Below are 16,411 nucleotides of genomic sequence, written 5' to 3' on the forward strand. Positions count from 1 at the left end.
TTATCGGCCGCGACTCTTAACGATGCCCAAGACCGTAGGAACGTCACGCTTACGGGTAATATAGGTGAAAATACGGAAACACCCGCGGCGCGACGGCAGAGCCGACATGCCAAGCACCTCAGCCTCACTCCACCACTCAAAACGACTCACCTATAACCCCAAAAGGATGAAGGAATAAAGGATCACGCTTGAGGATGTGTACGGAGCTCGTTGGGTTCGAAGCGAAACGCACTGGCGGGCAAGGGGTGTCACGCTTAAACTTCAGTGACGGGAGATGTGCGACGGTTGGTGTGCCGCATGAGAAAAATACCTGCGTTCGCAAAAAACCACCTAAACCACGAAACCAGGGCGTTTCAAGTCGCCGCCAAGTTCTTCGAAAAGATCGTCGAGCTTGTGCGATAAAGGCGCCTCCCTTTTCATCGTTCGGAAATTCTTAAGCGTTACGGTTCAGTGTGTGCGTAAACGGACGCACTTCGTTGGATCTTATCACAGGCCTTTGCGGAATTCTGCTCACCCACCGAGGATGCATGGGAAGTTCGTCACTGGAGCAATGGAAAACTGACCAGCCTCCCTAGGGTAGGACATCACGCTTAATGCGTGTTGAGAGTTGTTTTCTCCTTGGTAAATGATACAGTCGAAAACATCAAAGATATTGTTGACGAGGAATGGGATGGGGAAAGGGAGTCGGAGGGAGAAGGGGGTGCTTGGACAAACGCCAAGTATTGGGTTGATGTCTTTTTCCGTTTGGAATGTTTGTTTTCAGTTCGTTTACGAGTAGGAAGTGTTCATGACAGAGAAGATACTTGAATAACGCTTGTGACGAAATCAGAGTGGTTCACGCCAAATTAAGCTGTTCGAGGTGATCGATTACTGTCTCCCAGCCGAAGACGAATTAGCAGCGCAGCTGTGCGGGCATCGCAAAATTTTGAAGCTTAAACCACGGGTGGTTGCCATCCAAAGATTAAGACGACAATCACGACCACGTTTTTACGAAACAGGCCACGAGGTGGCACTCACAGATGAAATGCCCGCAGTGCTAAATTGTCGTAGCACCTATTACGCATAAATTACGATCTTACTGATCTTCGACAGCTGGACAGCAAGCTTTTTAAGCTTTGGGCAATGTTTTAGTGGTGGTGTGGCCTAATGGCACGCAAGGTATTCAAGGCCAAAAGCGAAGAACTTGTTAGGCGCAAGAAGACACCAATATGCAATTTACGTGATGTGTTATAGTGACCACGCAACTGCTGTCGTCGGGAAGCGTCACTATGCACTTACTCTGCACGATCACACCACTAACAGCGTGTGGAATGCTGTTTCGTATGTTTGCCGAAGCCAGGGCCAGATGGCGCCCCACGACACGTCGCTATAGGCGGCGCCGCTCGAAAGCTCGGCGCATATGTGACCTTCGGAGCACATCGGCACGTGACTGCAATAAGGAAATCGCGGCGCGTCCCCCGGAGACGTTCTAAATCTGAACACTATCAGATGCACAAGTTCACATGTTGCCAGGCTGTCCTTATAAGTAAAAGAAAAAACAGCGCCGAAATATCTGCGTTAGCCCAAAATTTGTGTTCTCGCGAAACCATTTGCGACATCGGCCTTTGTGTTTCCTGCATAGGTATTAAGTTACTGTGCTACTTCATTGTTATTTCATTACATTGTTGCGTTGCCTTACCGGCGGAGGTTTTACATGACTTTGCGAACCCCCTTTGTTTTACTGGCATATGTATTATAGTACCTGCTTTGTTATTCGAATGCTTGACAATGTATAGAACGCCGCTTTGTGAAGTTGATTTCATACCGTTTTATATAGCATTATTGTAAAAGTAACGAACGAAACTTGGAACTTTCGCAACGCTTTCAATGACGGGTTGCGTCAATATGGGGAAGCTAAAATTTTGCGAGAAGCAACTCGAAAATTGTAAAGTAAAAATAGTGTGTTGGATACACACGTTGCTACAATGCAGGCAGCTGTAAGGAGCCTTACACGGTGCGTCACCCCACTGTGGATCTCAGGCCACGCGCTTTAATGAGAATAAAGAGACCTAGCAACCATTTTTTGGGGGGGAGGGGGGGGGGGAGTAAGAGCCTGTCCCAGACTTTTTTAGTCTCGAGAGCAATCGAACTCGATGACAAACCACATCGTTGAGTACGACATCGTTGAGTACAAGAGACTCGAAAACTTAAGTAGGGGACAAGCAAGTCCTTGCGTGACAGTCTTTCACAACGAGTACGTTTTCCAAACAACCAATTGCCACTCAGGTTCAATCAAGGGCAGCAACTGTTACGATGAAGTTCATCTGACCAAGTCCCAATGTCAAGTCGCACACCACGTACCATACACTTTTTGTTCGCGATTACGATTTCATAGCAGATGAAGTCAGGTGACCGGTGTCTCCAAGGTCGCGATAAGCCCTCCAGCGGCGCCGCGATGCTTTGATACAAATACGCAGCTGCATGTGTAATTACTTCGTGAAACAGATTTGAAAAAAAGAGATGTGTTGGTACGAGTGTACCGAGGTATGTTGCGGGGTCATAAGTACACGCTTAAATGGAATGCAAGTTGATGCCAACTGGCATAAAGAGACGAATGCATTCTGAAGGAACCCAAGTTTTCTCGAAAGTTGAAAATCGTTATTGGCAAAGAGAACTTGTTCTACGAAGGAAAAACATGATATAGGGTATAAGTGCACTTACGCGAAACTTATTGAAGCACATAGTAGTAGTAGTAGTAGTAGTAGTAGTAGTAGTAGTAGAAGTGGTACCTTCGAGTAGGTAGCACAGGTACATCAGGGAATTGAATAGGTTGCAGGGGGGATGTTATCGCGCTTTATGCAGAATTAACGGTGTATTGCAGTGTTTCACGGTTGCCATGGTGACACAGTCGAGAATATGAACGGTTCATAACGACGAACCGGCGTGCACATAGTTTGATATTTTCGTTGTGGTCATTATGCGGTCTTGTTTCAAGACAGGCCCTTCAAACGTCCACGTTTATAGGCCGTGGCAATCCTTATCTACACGGAACCTAGAAATAATAATATTCCCACAGTTGCAAATATGAGAATAAGTTCTTAAGAGTTTCATCGGAACTTTCGTTTTGTATTAACTATTAAAAACATACCCGGTGAATAAGACACATCGAAAAAAGGAATGTGGTTTGAAAATCTTACCGTTTACATTTTTACTCGAAATCAAAAGAAGAAAGCCTACATTGCATGAATCTTACATGCGTGCACGCTTTAGGAATGTGCTGAATATGCGCGTGAATTAAATTGCACTAATAACTCTAAATTAAATCACAAGCCCGCCTGATGCATTTACACGGCATTTCAACACGAACAGTCATTACAGGACGTTTCACGGGTGTCAAAACAAGAACGACAGTGCGCACAGGTTAAACGAGTTTGCTGTTTTTGTCGACACGTTTTTTTTTTTCAACGTATGACTGAGACAGGGAACCGTTTACAGAGGACTCTATAACGTAACATTTGTCAATCCACAACCTTGGTTACGTGCATGTAATCACGGTATGTACTTTTAACACGCTTGACAATGTGTTTTTTTTTTTCGTAAACACTGCACACCGAAGAGAGCTTCGCCCTCTATGAGAAAATAAAGGGGGGGAGACTAACAAATTGAGGCGAACACCAATACAGCAGACGACACATAGCAGACGACGATTTAGCGTTAACACGCGGTACAGATAACGACGATGACGACGACGCAGTCGCAGGCAGCGCCACCTTGGCACCGCACTTCTGGACTCTCCACCACACCAACGCCTGACCACCACCGTCGGGAACGAACACCGCCATGTGCCGCTCAGTCCTTGAGCAGCTTGGTGGCGCGCTGATTGGCCGCCGAGATGCGCGACTCGTTGGACTGCGCCTGCGCAAACGGAGTAGAATTGGCCCGGTGCCAAGGGCGGCGACGTCGTCTGCTCGAGGGTGTCGTCTGCTCCGGGCGCCATCTTTCCTCCTCCTCATCCACCACACACGCAGCTGTGCAGCTGCGTTCGTGCTTCATTTGAGCAGCTTTGTGGCTCGTTTGTTGGCCTCCTCGATGCGGAGCTTGTTGGACTCCGTCTGTGAGTGTGCGGTGGATTTCAAATGGTTTGGGGGGAAGAAAGAGATGGCGAGCATGAATGAAGTTGTGAGTGAATGAGGTTATGAATGAAAGCGTACGTGTACGCAGTGTGGGAACGTTGTTGTTGACTCAGGGCTGTAAACACCGACCGTTGCGCCACAACGGCAAAGCGCCACTGTCAGTGACGTCACTACCATTTCATTGATCGATATCTCAAGTGCAATCAACGTTTCATGCGTGGAAAAATACTCACCTTGCAGCGACGAATTCGAGTACCTTATCACCTGTTTTTTTCTTTATTAACCATACGACATGCAAGATGCCTCAGAAGCGATAACGCAAGGGTAAGCTTACCATATACGACATTGCAGACGCATTACCATAGCTATCACAACCAGCGCGCCTGAGTCGTCCTTCACAAGTAACAGTGATGTGCTATTGTGCTGACAACGTTTTTCAATGGCTGTTAATACAGCCGTGTACAAGGACAGCAAAAACGTCGGTTGTATCACTGGCGAAGACGCTACACAAAGATTTTTTTTTTTACGTATCCAGCTTAGTCTTACCAAGGTGGCGCTGAAGTAGTTGCCAATGAAATATGGCGCGTAAGACCGTGAGAGACACAAGATGCAAAAGGGAAAAACAGCAAGCAATAATCGAACATGACACGAAATGGCAAGGCAGAATATGAGATAAAAAAGGGGCAAATGCGCTAAGCACAGCTTGCAAAAAAAAAAGGCAATAGCGGATGGCATCTGGAAGATATCCCTGTGTATATTATATATATATATATATATATATATATATATATATATATATATATATATATATATATATATCGAGACGTTAATCTGATCAACTACAGGAGAAGATGATTAGATAGAGCAAAAGCAATAGAGATTTGGTATATCGACTGTATCAACAATGAATATGGAAAAGAGAGTAATGATTGAAATTGTAACTATATATTATAACAGCAACAGCGTTGGCGGGAGTAAGGTAGCACTCAAAATATCTGTAACACTCGGCAAAAAATACTCGAACTTAACAAGGTGTGGGTTCGAGCTAGTTGGTAATCCATGATCAACACTTCTTGCGCAAAATTTTCTCAGACAACGCCCGTCCGTGTTTGTTTCGTCCGTTGTCTGAGAAAATTTTGCGCAAGAAGTGTAGAAAATACTCGAGGCAAGAAAAGTAGAAAAACACACAAAAAACAGTACACATATGAGACCATTTCAAAATTTTATTTTTATCGGAGCATCAAAAAAAAAAAAACCCAGACCACAAACGCATGGCAAATAAAAAAAAACACATTGTTCCGATAATTGCAGCCGTACAAAAGAATGGTGATGATATGTCATTCGAATATTCAATTGCAGACATGCGTTCTTTAGTAAACGTCAGTACAGCCAGGCAACCAACAAAAAATTGCATTAATAGATAAAAACCCCAGCCGAAGATATATCACTGATCGCTGCCACCTGACGCAAAAGCCGGACGACACGACCGCCAAGTTTATTTAACAGCCAAGAAAGGTTAAAATTCAAAGAAGCAAAAGAAAGTTTGCGTAATCGATAAACAAACAATGTTCGACTAAAGCGTTACTTCTGTAAACCCAAATAAGCGATACAGTTCTAAGCTCGGCAATCCTAAAATCAATTAACAACTTCCTTGACAATGATAAAAAAGAAGAAAAAAGAAACATATGCGGTAAAGCCATTCCCAAGCAAGCTCTAACAGTACCATAAAATTTCTCAACAAAACACGCGCCTATACCAACGCTTTTCATCGCGACAAAAACACAACTGCGTAAAATAACAATACACACGCGCAAAAAAAAAAAGACTTCTTTGTAGACGGAATGAATTGATGCGCGCTGTCTCCATTCACTTTCTCGCAAACCACTCGCTTACTTTTTTTCGTACACACCGCTGCGACGCTGTACAACAATAAAACTCCCAGTTGAGATCAGTACAGGACACACACACAAAAAAAATTATAAATCGACACGGCGTCGCATGCGGAAAGGGGACTGCTGCCTTAAGCACTTACCGTACGCATAACAGAACCCCCCTGTGCACCCGGCCCACGAGTTGCCAGCATGCATACAAGCGCACACACATTCACCCAGTCCCGCACACCAACCCAACATCGCGTGCGCGCGGGACCTCCGGCGACGCAATCACCTAAATGGTACGGCGAGCATGCGGCGTAGTACAAGCCCATAACACGCCACAGATGTTGCCGGTAGTATAGTGTACCGTATGTGGTATGTGCGCTCCAGAAATGACCTCCCAAAGTAGTCGCCGCAAAGCCACCTTCAATACACGTCACGTCAGTGAAGAATTGCTTCGTGTATGTGAGGCTCTGAAAGCCTCCTTTTGTGTTTTTTGTGCTATGCGCACGGGCGAACAGGTACATTTGTCGTGCCAAAAGCCCGCCTGCCTAAATGCGTTTCCTATATGGTGCCTCGGGTTATATCGCCCCAAATTATTGATGGCTGGATCTCTTGATCTACCGTAGCTTGAGAACTCCTGCGTTTTGCGTTAGAGTGGTTCGTATCAACCTACATCCCGAGTTGTTTCCGGACTGTAAGGTAAAAAAGAAAATGTTGCAATCTTAGACGAATAGTTTGTTCCATTACTAACACCCTGATTCGCTAGTGATTTTTAAAAGATCCCTCTACATGACAGCGCGCTCAACCAACGGCTGCTGTGAAAGAAGCTGTTAAATAAATGTATATTAACTAGCAAATGTTCAAAAATACGAAATAACTCAGAATATATATTTTTTACAACAGAGTACACATTCGAAATCTTTCGTGCCACCTGTTATACAGGTAATCCATGTAGTGAGAAAAAGATTACTTTATTCTGGCCAACAACGCGATCTCACAGGCCTTAATTTTTGAGCTGTTAGCAATGGGACAAACTAGACCGCTTAAGAGTACAAAAATAGTCTACTTCGCATCACATATGTGCAGCCTAGGACCTTAGGTGCGACACGGCAACCTGTCGTCGGTGTTTCAAATGTATCATGCGGCCCATGTCGACTCTGCAAGTTATCGCGTCAGGATTAACCACGACTCCTCAATTACAACATACCTGTAGCTCACAATAAGCTAGCTACATGTATGTTGCAACTGAGGAGTCATGGTTAATCTACCTTGCCTTCGAGGAATTCTGAAGAGCTTGTGAGTGCTAGCGCTTACAAAACTCGCAGTGCTTAAAGTAAGCGTTTGGGTAACGCAGTTAAACACACGCGATACATACCGCAATGTTCAACTAGCCTGGCGAATTTTCTGAAACTATGTTCTCCACAAACCTCTACTTGTAGTTCTGCCGGCAAATCGTTCTAGTACAGCTACCGTTGCAGACACATGAAAACTTATCCAAACATACCTAACCATGCAAAGTGCTACTTAGTTCGAAACCTTTCAGATTTCTACGTAGCCATACTTATGGCCTCAGGAACAATGCTATGCGCAAACGCTGCCTCTAACTTAATGCGATGCGCGACCAAACATCTTGCGAAACAAGCGAGCTCCGCGTCCTGTCATAAGCAAGTCACTGCGAGCTAACCCTGAAAATCTCGTGGGCCGGGTACAACTCCACCACACACGGGAACACAGCCACAGAAGCCGTTTCTATAGTCACACTCTGATCACGCGTGACCACACCACGCTGGTTTCACAACAAACACTGGCACGACAAAAAAACAACGCGCGCCTTTCGAACAAGGTACGGGAATGCATCGCTAGTGACTACATAGTCGTGTCTACGAACTACGTACGGCGTTATACTCGGTGAATTTACAGGGCCCACCACCACCTCGCGTGACAATTACAGGCCACAGCCCGGCTGGCGAAGAGGTTTTTGCCAAAAGACGATCTACTATATAGTCTATATACTGTGGAGGAGTACAAACAGACTTCAGGCGCAGTAACGCTGTCAGCTAGTGGGCGCAGAAATGGAATAGCGAGCAAACGACCACATTTGCCCTCACCACGAAAGCAAAAAGTTATTAGAGACAGATTAGCTTGCTAATGTGCTTACGCGGTGAGGCACGCCAGCGACACAGCCAAGTCCGTTAAAACGGAACGAAAAGCGAAAAGAACACGGTTGTGATACGTGATCGAACGCATTTAACATGGCTCGGAAATGCCTGGCGTTTGCCATGGCTGCGTGAAAATTTACCAGAACAAAACAGACTTGAAATTTGATGCTCGTAAAAACCGAATGCGAAGGCAAGAGATATGACGTAGAATCATATTGTTTTTTTTTTATATCTGAGAGCGCTCGCTTCAATTGAACGCCTTTTGAGAACGTCTTGCCATCAGGCATAATTAGCCAAATATCTCGCTTCTGTTTTCTTTTTAGATACATGCTCAGTTCAGTGCAACGCAGTTACTGCAGTACTAAGCGACTCTGTGCGTTACTCCTGCCGATAAAGGTCACGTGTCACGGGTTTTGGGTATCACAGCCGTGCTCTGCTCGCATCTCGTCGAAATCATCACGCCGCACTTAAGGAAAAGCTCAGCAGTGTGCTGCAAAAATAAAAAGAAATAAAAAAAAATGACGCGGTTATTACTAACGTAGAGTTAGGAAACTCGGAAACATGCCTTAGAAGTTGAAGAGAAAATGAAGAAAAAAAGAAAGAGCGCCAAAAATGTAAGCGAACAAAAAAAAAAACCTTTACGCCACACAAAAGTCACCTACACAGAAGCCGAAGATCCCAGAGAAAATATTCATGCAATCAGCACAGCGCGCAGAATACGCAAGGAGACACATAGTTCCTCCGTCCATATATCGGAACATTTTTTTAAGTTTTTTTTTTCTTTTGCTACAAAGTCGCCCACGGCTTCAATTCTATAGCTAGGCAATATTCATCACTAGTAACATTTCCGGAAAACCTTTCCGGACACAGAATCGGGTTTCTTAACAGTTCTGCGAAAAGCCACAGCCTAAGCTGACAACCCTGCACATTTCGAACGAGCGAAACCCGAACTAACCGGTATCCAACGCCGCCCACAAACCAACGCCGCGCAAACAAACGCAGCGCTGTAACCAACCTTGCCGCTTCAAGACAAATCGCTCAAGAGCTCATCCGACCAATGGGAACTTAGTCACAGAGCTTTGTACCCACTGTAAGACGAAGCAGGGTACAACGATCTCTAATTGAGAACATACGAGAGACCCGAATAGCCGAAAAATTGAAGTCCACAAGAGGCAGGAACTCGGGATCTACCGAACAGTTTACTTCACTGCGCAACCTTATAAGGTCTGCGATTCACGATTCACGAGCCAAGATGCTTACGCTCAGGAGGTCAGGACACACAAGGACACGGAACACCAAATGATGCACAAGCGTCTGCATTTGTGGAGGCTAAGCTTGCTTTTCCCAAAGAAATGAAGGTCAAGATGCAGGAAACAAAATTTTAGAGCTCGCCCTGTACTATGAAATCCAAAAAAAAGTAAGAGAAAAGGAAAAGATAGCTAACAATTCAATGTAGGTGACTTTTCTGCAAACGCCAGGTTGAGGTACGAGAAAGATAGCAGTAGTGTTGGCGAAGCCCGTTTCTATACACGACGACAACTTCTTCAGAAAAACTACGCTATTCACGACCATTAAGTACAAAGACACGACGAACAAAAGTCACGAATTACAGCAAGCTCGGAAGGAAAGGTTTTCCTTTTTTTCTCCTATAGGAAAGATAAGAAAATAAACGTTTAGTGCTATTGTTTCAGGAGCCACCGTGTTGTGCTCGCCTTCGCCTTTTTCTTCGCCTCAGTCCAGATAGCCTTCCTAAGATAAAGTCAGCGCAAAAGCTGATGCGACAAGAATATCGGGGTGCAAAACGGGGGTAAAGAAAAACGTTCCTCAAAGCCACCGAGCACTACCAAAATCGATCTTACGGCGTCGTGGAAAAGACAAAAAAAAAATGTTCTCAGCCACTGAAAAAAGAAACTTAACGAAGGAAGGCAGGAGACGCGCCAAAAAAGACCTGGATACACATTGGTTTCGCAAGAGGGTATAACGTGTAAAATTCGAGGAAAACCCGAGCGCTTGTTTCAAAACGTGAAGTTTACAAAGGAGCTGCGAAAGAAGAAGCTGAAACGAATACGAATTGCTGCTAGGCGTCCGGTGTTTGCAAACCTTTAAACCGATACAAACCATAAATAGGCGCCGTCGCGACTACGTCGGTGGTGTACATAAAACAAATAATACTTGAATTTGCGCCAACTCGATTTTGTCTACACTTGGCTCTTTTTGATATATCTTCGAGTTCGTTCAAACCAAAATGACGCCCTTTGGCATTATAGTAAAAAAGGAAGGCGCTCCAACTTGCCGAAGATGCTCAGAGTACGTGCGGTCACGTCGCGTTCAGATCCAAGCCAATCCAAAAGAAAAAGGACGTTCCTCGCAAGCAGCCCCAGAAAGCCGAGGCGTACGAAAAAAATATATTAGAATGTCGGAAAAAAAAAGTGTAGGCGCTAAAGTCGTGGGACCTTCTGGAAAAGATCAGCGCAGAATTTAGGGTCAATTTTCTTGAGTGCTTCGTCGTACAGAAAGACGGGAGCAAAACACTAAAAAGAAAAAAAAAGGAAGTTGAAATTTCCGTACGAAGCAGCAGCCCGACCTTGACATTCTCTCGCATCTCTTTTTTTTTTCTTTTCATAAACACATTGGGCGAATAATGTTTATAATAATAAGGAAGTCTGAGAACGCGCGAGCAAGAAAGAAAACGAAGACGAGAAATATGACTTTAATCTACTCGTCCCAATGGGAGAGTTATTAATCATGGGCTTTGTAAAGAAGTCACCCTCAAGAAAATTAAAAACAAAAAGCAAAAAACACGACGCCGTACCGAGTGCTGCGACGCTCCCGTCGCACGCTAGTCTATAATATCCACATTAGGAGGTTTTCAAAACGATCCGAAAGGGAATTATAACTAAATAAAAACCCCCACTCCTTCACCGCAGTTCTAGTTTTATTATTAGTTCTTTTTTTTTTTTTCATTCGAGCTAAGACGCAAGAAGCAGGCTATCGGAGAAAAGTAATGTTCGGGACGACGAATGAATAATAATAAACATTTTTAGAAGCCCGAATTTGACAGGCCTTTGAAGAGGATGAAGATGCTGCTCGCTCCTGAGAGCAATCAATCGCGCACTCATAAGATGACAAAGTTTTTTTAAAAGGAGATGCCCAGATGCTAAAAGGGAGGAGTACAATAGAAAGAAAGGCTACAAGAAAAAACGCTTTTAAACTTAGTTAAAAGCTGCACTCTTAAAGTCGCTGGAAGGCCATTTGGCAGGAAACTAGGGCACTGTACAAGCAGGTTAGTTTAAAAAGAAAGCAAGGAGTTTTAAAGTTAGGGTCATAGACATGACAATGATGAAATGGACGGCTATGGGTGTCATTTTGGTGGGATCGCTTTGCGAGTGGTGTTCCAACGTGACGAGTGCATAGAAAGCAATTTGCGTGGTGCCCAAACGAACGAAACAAGAAAAAATAACGCAGTGAAAAATAGAGGTGCGAAAGACAAAACGAGCGACAAGCCGTAATAATAATAATGATAATAATAATAAAAAAACAGCAACATTCGCTTCACAACACACAGGTTTCACCAGTGAACAGCGGTAGTAGCTTTACGGGTGGTGTTTTACAATAGTGACCAAACACACAAACGCGGAAGTGCTAGCAAAAAAAATAAAACGTGAAAAAGACAGCAAAATCCAAGTTTCATTAAATCACAGCAAAAAAAAAAAAAATCTTCGAACGCTACAGTTAGATGAATAAAAGAAAACAAAAACAAAAAAGAAAAGCCGACACGCCCGCTAATTATTTGCCTTCGAGACGAAGACAACGGCGGTGGGTAAACACATTTTCGCAACACCCTAAAAACACCGATTCTGGTGTTTTTCTTAAAATCAATGCTTTAACGAGTCAGCTTAAGGTACAGAAAAAAACTTGTCTCAGCGCAGCCATGTGAGATAGCTTAGCCTTTTGGAACGTGACTTCTTCACGAAAATTTAAATCTGAAAATTAACTCTGAAAATTGACAACGTGTCGCGTCGAATTCTTCGAAAGCACACATCCATGCCCCTTCCCACATTAAAGCCAGATAAACGTGATCTGTTAAACATTATGTTCCGTATTTTAGGTAGTTAGAGCAATTTTGAAGTTAGAGCAGGCATACAATGTTCCTCAACGTGGCGGTCTAGTCTGCCCGTTCTGATTATTTCCCACGAGGGTATTAGCAGAATCAACGAACTCCCGATCGTTAAAATAGTTATCACGCAAAAGAGAAAAATATTTAGTAATAAACTTGATGAAAACTCTAAAAACAATCTCAATCTGAATTGATCTGCAAGTTCGCACAATTAGGCGTCTTCCTGCGAATAGAAGGGGAGGACTGGACTGAGGCCACTGCAAACCATATCACATAATAATCAGTGCCACACACACACACACACAAAAAAAGACTGACACCTCCGAGCTGAAAAAGAAAAAAAAAAACAAAGAAAAAGAAAACAATAGAGAAAAGATGCAGTGCTCATAAACAAGCAGGTGTAAAAACACTCGTCAAGAGTGTGTGTGTGTAGATCGCTGGTGCGTATCATGTGCTGGTGACGACACACAGCGATAAAGAAAAAAAAACACAATCTGTACAATCCGAAGCAAATATAAAAAAAAGAAAAACTGAAATGACGAACAATCGTCGTTTTGAAGACGTTCCGCCAGAAATTTCTTCTTTTTTTTTTCTTTTCCTCCAGTCTATCCCCAGAGTCTGCAGGTAGGAAGGCCAGGTGCGTCGAACCCAGGACCATCTTCGCGATCATCTGTCAATCGCAGCCCTCCTCCCAGGAAGAGAGGGTGAAGGGTGAGGGTATCCGCTGTGAGTGTTTTGTGTGTTCCCTACTGATACGTTCTGATTGGCATTCCAACAATTCCATATATTTCCATATCCATACAGAGTACATCCATATAGAGTCCATAAGTTATCCGTAAGAATTTTACGAAAGCGTATGGTATCATTGTAACGGTATACGGAACGCTTCAGTAGGGACTGTGTGAATATGTTTTAAAAGATAATAAAAACCGTGCGTGCGACAAGTGAGTGTGTGTGTGTGTGTATAGGGTGCGGAGGAAGTCAGGGGCAGAAAATCGTGAGTAGCCGAAGAATGCGCCGCTCAACTCTTCATGAGCTTGGCAGCCCTCTCTTGCGCGCCTTTGACGCGAACCACGTTGGAAGTTCCCTGTACGCGAAAAAAAGAATGTTGAGGAAGAAGTAAAAGAAAAAGAGGAGGAAGGGGGGATGGGAAAGAGAAAAGAAAAACAAAAAAAAAACAAAATAAATATAAGCAAATAAACAAGGAAACAGCGAAACAAGATACAACCGAACTCAAACGATATCAAAAAAGCTCTACGAAAGCACACACTACGTATTTCTCGTGGAAGATACCTCTGGGGACGATTTTGAGCGTGAAGTAAAAAAAAAATAACAAAAAAGGAAATCAGCGGCAAGACGTCGCGTACAAGGCATCGGCCCATTCCACGTTCCCCCGTGGCAGATTCCAGAACTTTGCGACGTTTGAACATTTACGGCGCTACGTCGATGGTCTATAAAGAACACCTTGTAGACATCGTCTACACGAATGCAATAGACAGCTGTCAGGACGAAGCGCATCAGTCAGCTGATAGCCTGCCGTAGCGCTAGATCACAGCAGTGTGAAGCAAGCTTCGTTAAATGGTGAACATAATTACTAGTTCTTAATTTGATTGAAATTATGAGCTTCACAAAGATGGACGGCGTAGCGACCAGCACCGTCTATTCGCAGCATCAAAAGCCAGTAACGAAGATAGCAAAAAATCGACACTGCTAGTGAATTACGTTGCAACTATCACGGTGCTGAAAGCAATTCCTGGAAATTGTACATTACACCCACATATCAGTTCTAAAGCCTCTAGTGCGCACAGCGACACTCGAATGCAAGGCTTCCGTACTGAGAAAATGGCGGAAAACATAGGCGTTAGCTGCTATAAGCTACCAGAAAAAAAAGAGCGTTCAGTTACTGATGACGTCATGAGCCTGCTCGAATTGCAGGTTAGCTTAAACGAGACCCAAGCCTTCAGCATGCAAAAGCACCGACCCCAGAGGCATCCTGCATCGAGACACTAACTATAAGAGTCTCGAGTTCACGCAGGTTCTACCAGAGCACTGTTTACAATAGACGCACTACAGTAAGGCTGAAGCTGGAGAAGTGCATTAAGCATTTTTAGTCAAAGATACAGTAACCATAGCAACAAGAAACGGCAGCATGGTGAGACTGACAACTAACTATTTCGCCATAAAGCTACGCATGCAGTGTAACTGTATAGACAAACCCACTGTAGCTTAAAGCTTGCTGCTCCTACGAGAATGCTAAGAAAAAAAAACCGTTAAATTTAACATTTCAAGACTACTAATGACACAAGGCTAGTGAGTATGAGAACAGACTAATGCAGAGAATGGAAGCTCTTGAACTACACATGCAAGATAGCTATACTTGAGGTAACACCTTGAACCTTGCTGCTGATACGACAATATATGCCACGTCTTATATTTGACATTATGCAAGTTGACTAATGACACAAGGCCTAGTTTGGACCAGAATGGACTAACGAAGATATTGCTAGAGATAAACGCAGGCCAAGAAATCATGCTGAGAACATGCGTCGCTATGACTACTGCGCGTGTTTCTAGTGGTAAACTATCACTACTACTACTACAACTACAATTGCTAATGCTACTTTTAAGTGCTCAGGCTTTCCGCGCCATATTTGCAAGATGCCGATAGCGATAGTGCGACATGTCGCAATTTACAGTGCTCGGAGGGAGGTTGAAAATGCTCGGCTACTCTTTTTACAATGCTATCACAGAACGAACACTCCGCTAAAAATTGCCACAGCCCATAAGTTCACTAACATGAAAAAGAAAAAAAAAGAAACAAGGAAATCTGATACAAAATAATGGGTGAAAAATAAAGGAAACAAAGAAGAAAGTAAACAAACACAGAAAGAGATGACCACATTATAACTGAGAGAAATGTAAAAAAAAAGATTAAAGGAACACATGAACGTAACAAGGACTAAAATGTTAACCCAGGGAATGACGACGTTGTGAAACCGAGTCAATACGTATTTTTAGGTTCGCTTCTCTCCAATGTTGAGTGAATTGTTTCGTTTTTCGTCCGAGCAAGGCGAGCGAGGCCGCAAATTTCGCTTCCCCAGACAACGTTTTCTAGCTTTTCGTGTTGGAATTTGAACAAGGAGCCCACGGCAGCTACAATGCGTTCCATCCCGTAAAGGCGTTGCACATGCACTGAACCGCTCATTGAACGACTGGCTGCCCTGCTAAGAGGCTGTAAATGACTGCTGTACAGGCACGGTGGCTTTAAAACAGCCGATGCCTCACATAAATCACCTATGCCGACGCAAATACTATGCTGAGTTAACCAGCGCACTAACTACTGCACAAGGCGAAAGTTGTCCTCAATTCGAAAAGCAGGAATGTTAGAGCACGGGATAGCTTCACGGTGCAAGTGATTAGAACCCATATAGGCGAGTTAAATTTTGAGAAAAAAAAAGCATTTAAAAACATTCGAAATAAAGGAAGACAAAAACAGAAGAAAGGTCGGCTAGTTCAAGTCCTGTGTTGATATACAAAAAATACTATTGTCGCTTCGCACGTAGCAGGTAGTACACGTGCGAGGGCCCGCAAGTGCGCGTGCATAGAGCCACAAGAGAGCGCTCAAGATGCGTTGTACTGTGCGAGTAGCAGGCAACGTGTGTGCGCGTTGTGGAACTTGTAACAACTTGCGTTGCGGCGGTGTTCACCGACTCCATATGATGTATGCCAGCACCATCGCAGTCGATGTGGGGCCTTACACAAGAGCCCAGCAGGATTAACGGCGAGAGCCGACACAAAAACATAAATACAAAGTAATGTAGTCGAGGATACGTAGAAATATCACCCTGTAAAGTAAAACTATCGCACAAGAGAGTCGCCGAAAACACTCAATACAAAATAGGATTCTGGATCAGTACCCATCCGTACGAACCCGTTTTTCTTAATGAAAACTCCGGCTACTCGCGACGTTGTTTAGTAAGATTTGGAAATGACAGTCTGTCGGGACAATTGGTCTAATGTACTTAGTAACGAAATTAGCGTAATTTCGTTACTAAGTTTCTACGTTACCCGTAGTTTCTTCACGCATCTATGTCCTAATTTTTTTTTAGACTAACTTTGTTAGTAACAAGACACTTGGACGCACGG

General features: G+C 43.8%; 1 protein-coding gene across 11 annotated transcripts in view; it reads right to left on the reverse strand.

The window, feature by feature from the left end:
- Window positions 1-684: 684 nt before the first annotated feature.
- The window catches only part of LOC119374441 (synaptosomal-associated protein 25), a 302,757-nt gene continuing 287,030 nt past the window's right edge, over window positions 685-16,411 (reverse strand). For 7 of the 11 annotated variants that reach the window (XM_049420426.1, XM_049420425.1, XM_037644539.2 and 4 more), the window contains one exon: window positions 5,321-13,352. In XM_049420426.1, coding sequence (XP_049276383.1) covers window positions 13,287-13,352 — 66 coding nt within the window. In that variant the 3' untranslated portion in view covers window positions 5,321-13,286. Of the gene's footprint in view, window positions 4,092-5,320; window positions 13,353-16,411 lie in introns of those variants that run through there. The other 4 variants (XM_037644535.2, XM_037644533.2, XM_049420422.1 and 1 more) reach the window with 2 other exon arrangements.

This window comes from Rhipicephalus sanguineus, chromosome 11, assembly GCF_013339695.2.
Source record: "Rhipicephalus sanguineus isolate Rsan-2018 chromosome 11, BIME_Rsan_1.4, whole genome shotgun sequence".
Lineage (NCBI taxonomy): Eukaryota > Metazoa > Arthropoda > Arachnida > Ixodida > Ixodidae > Rhipicephalus > Rhipicephalus sanguineus.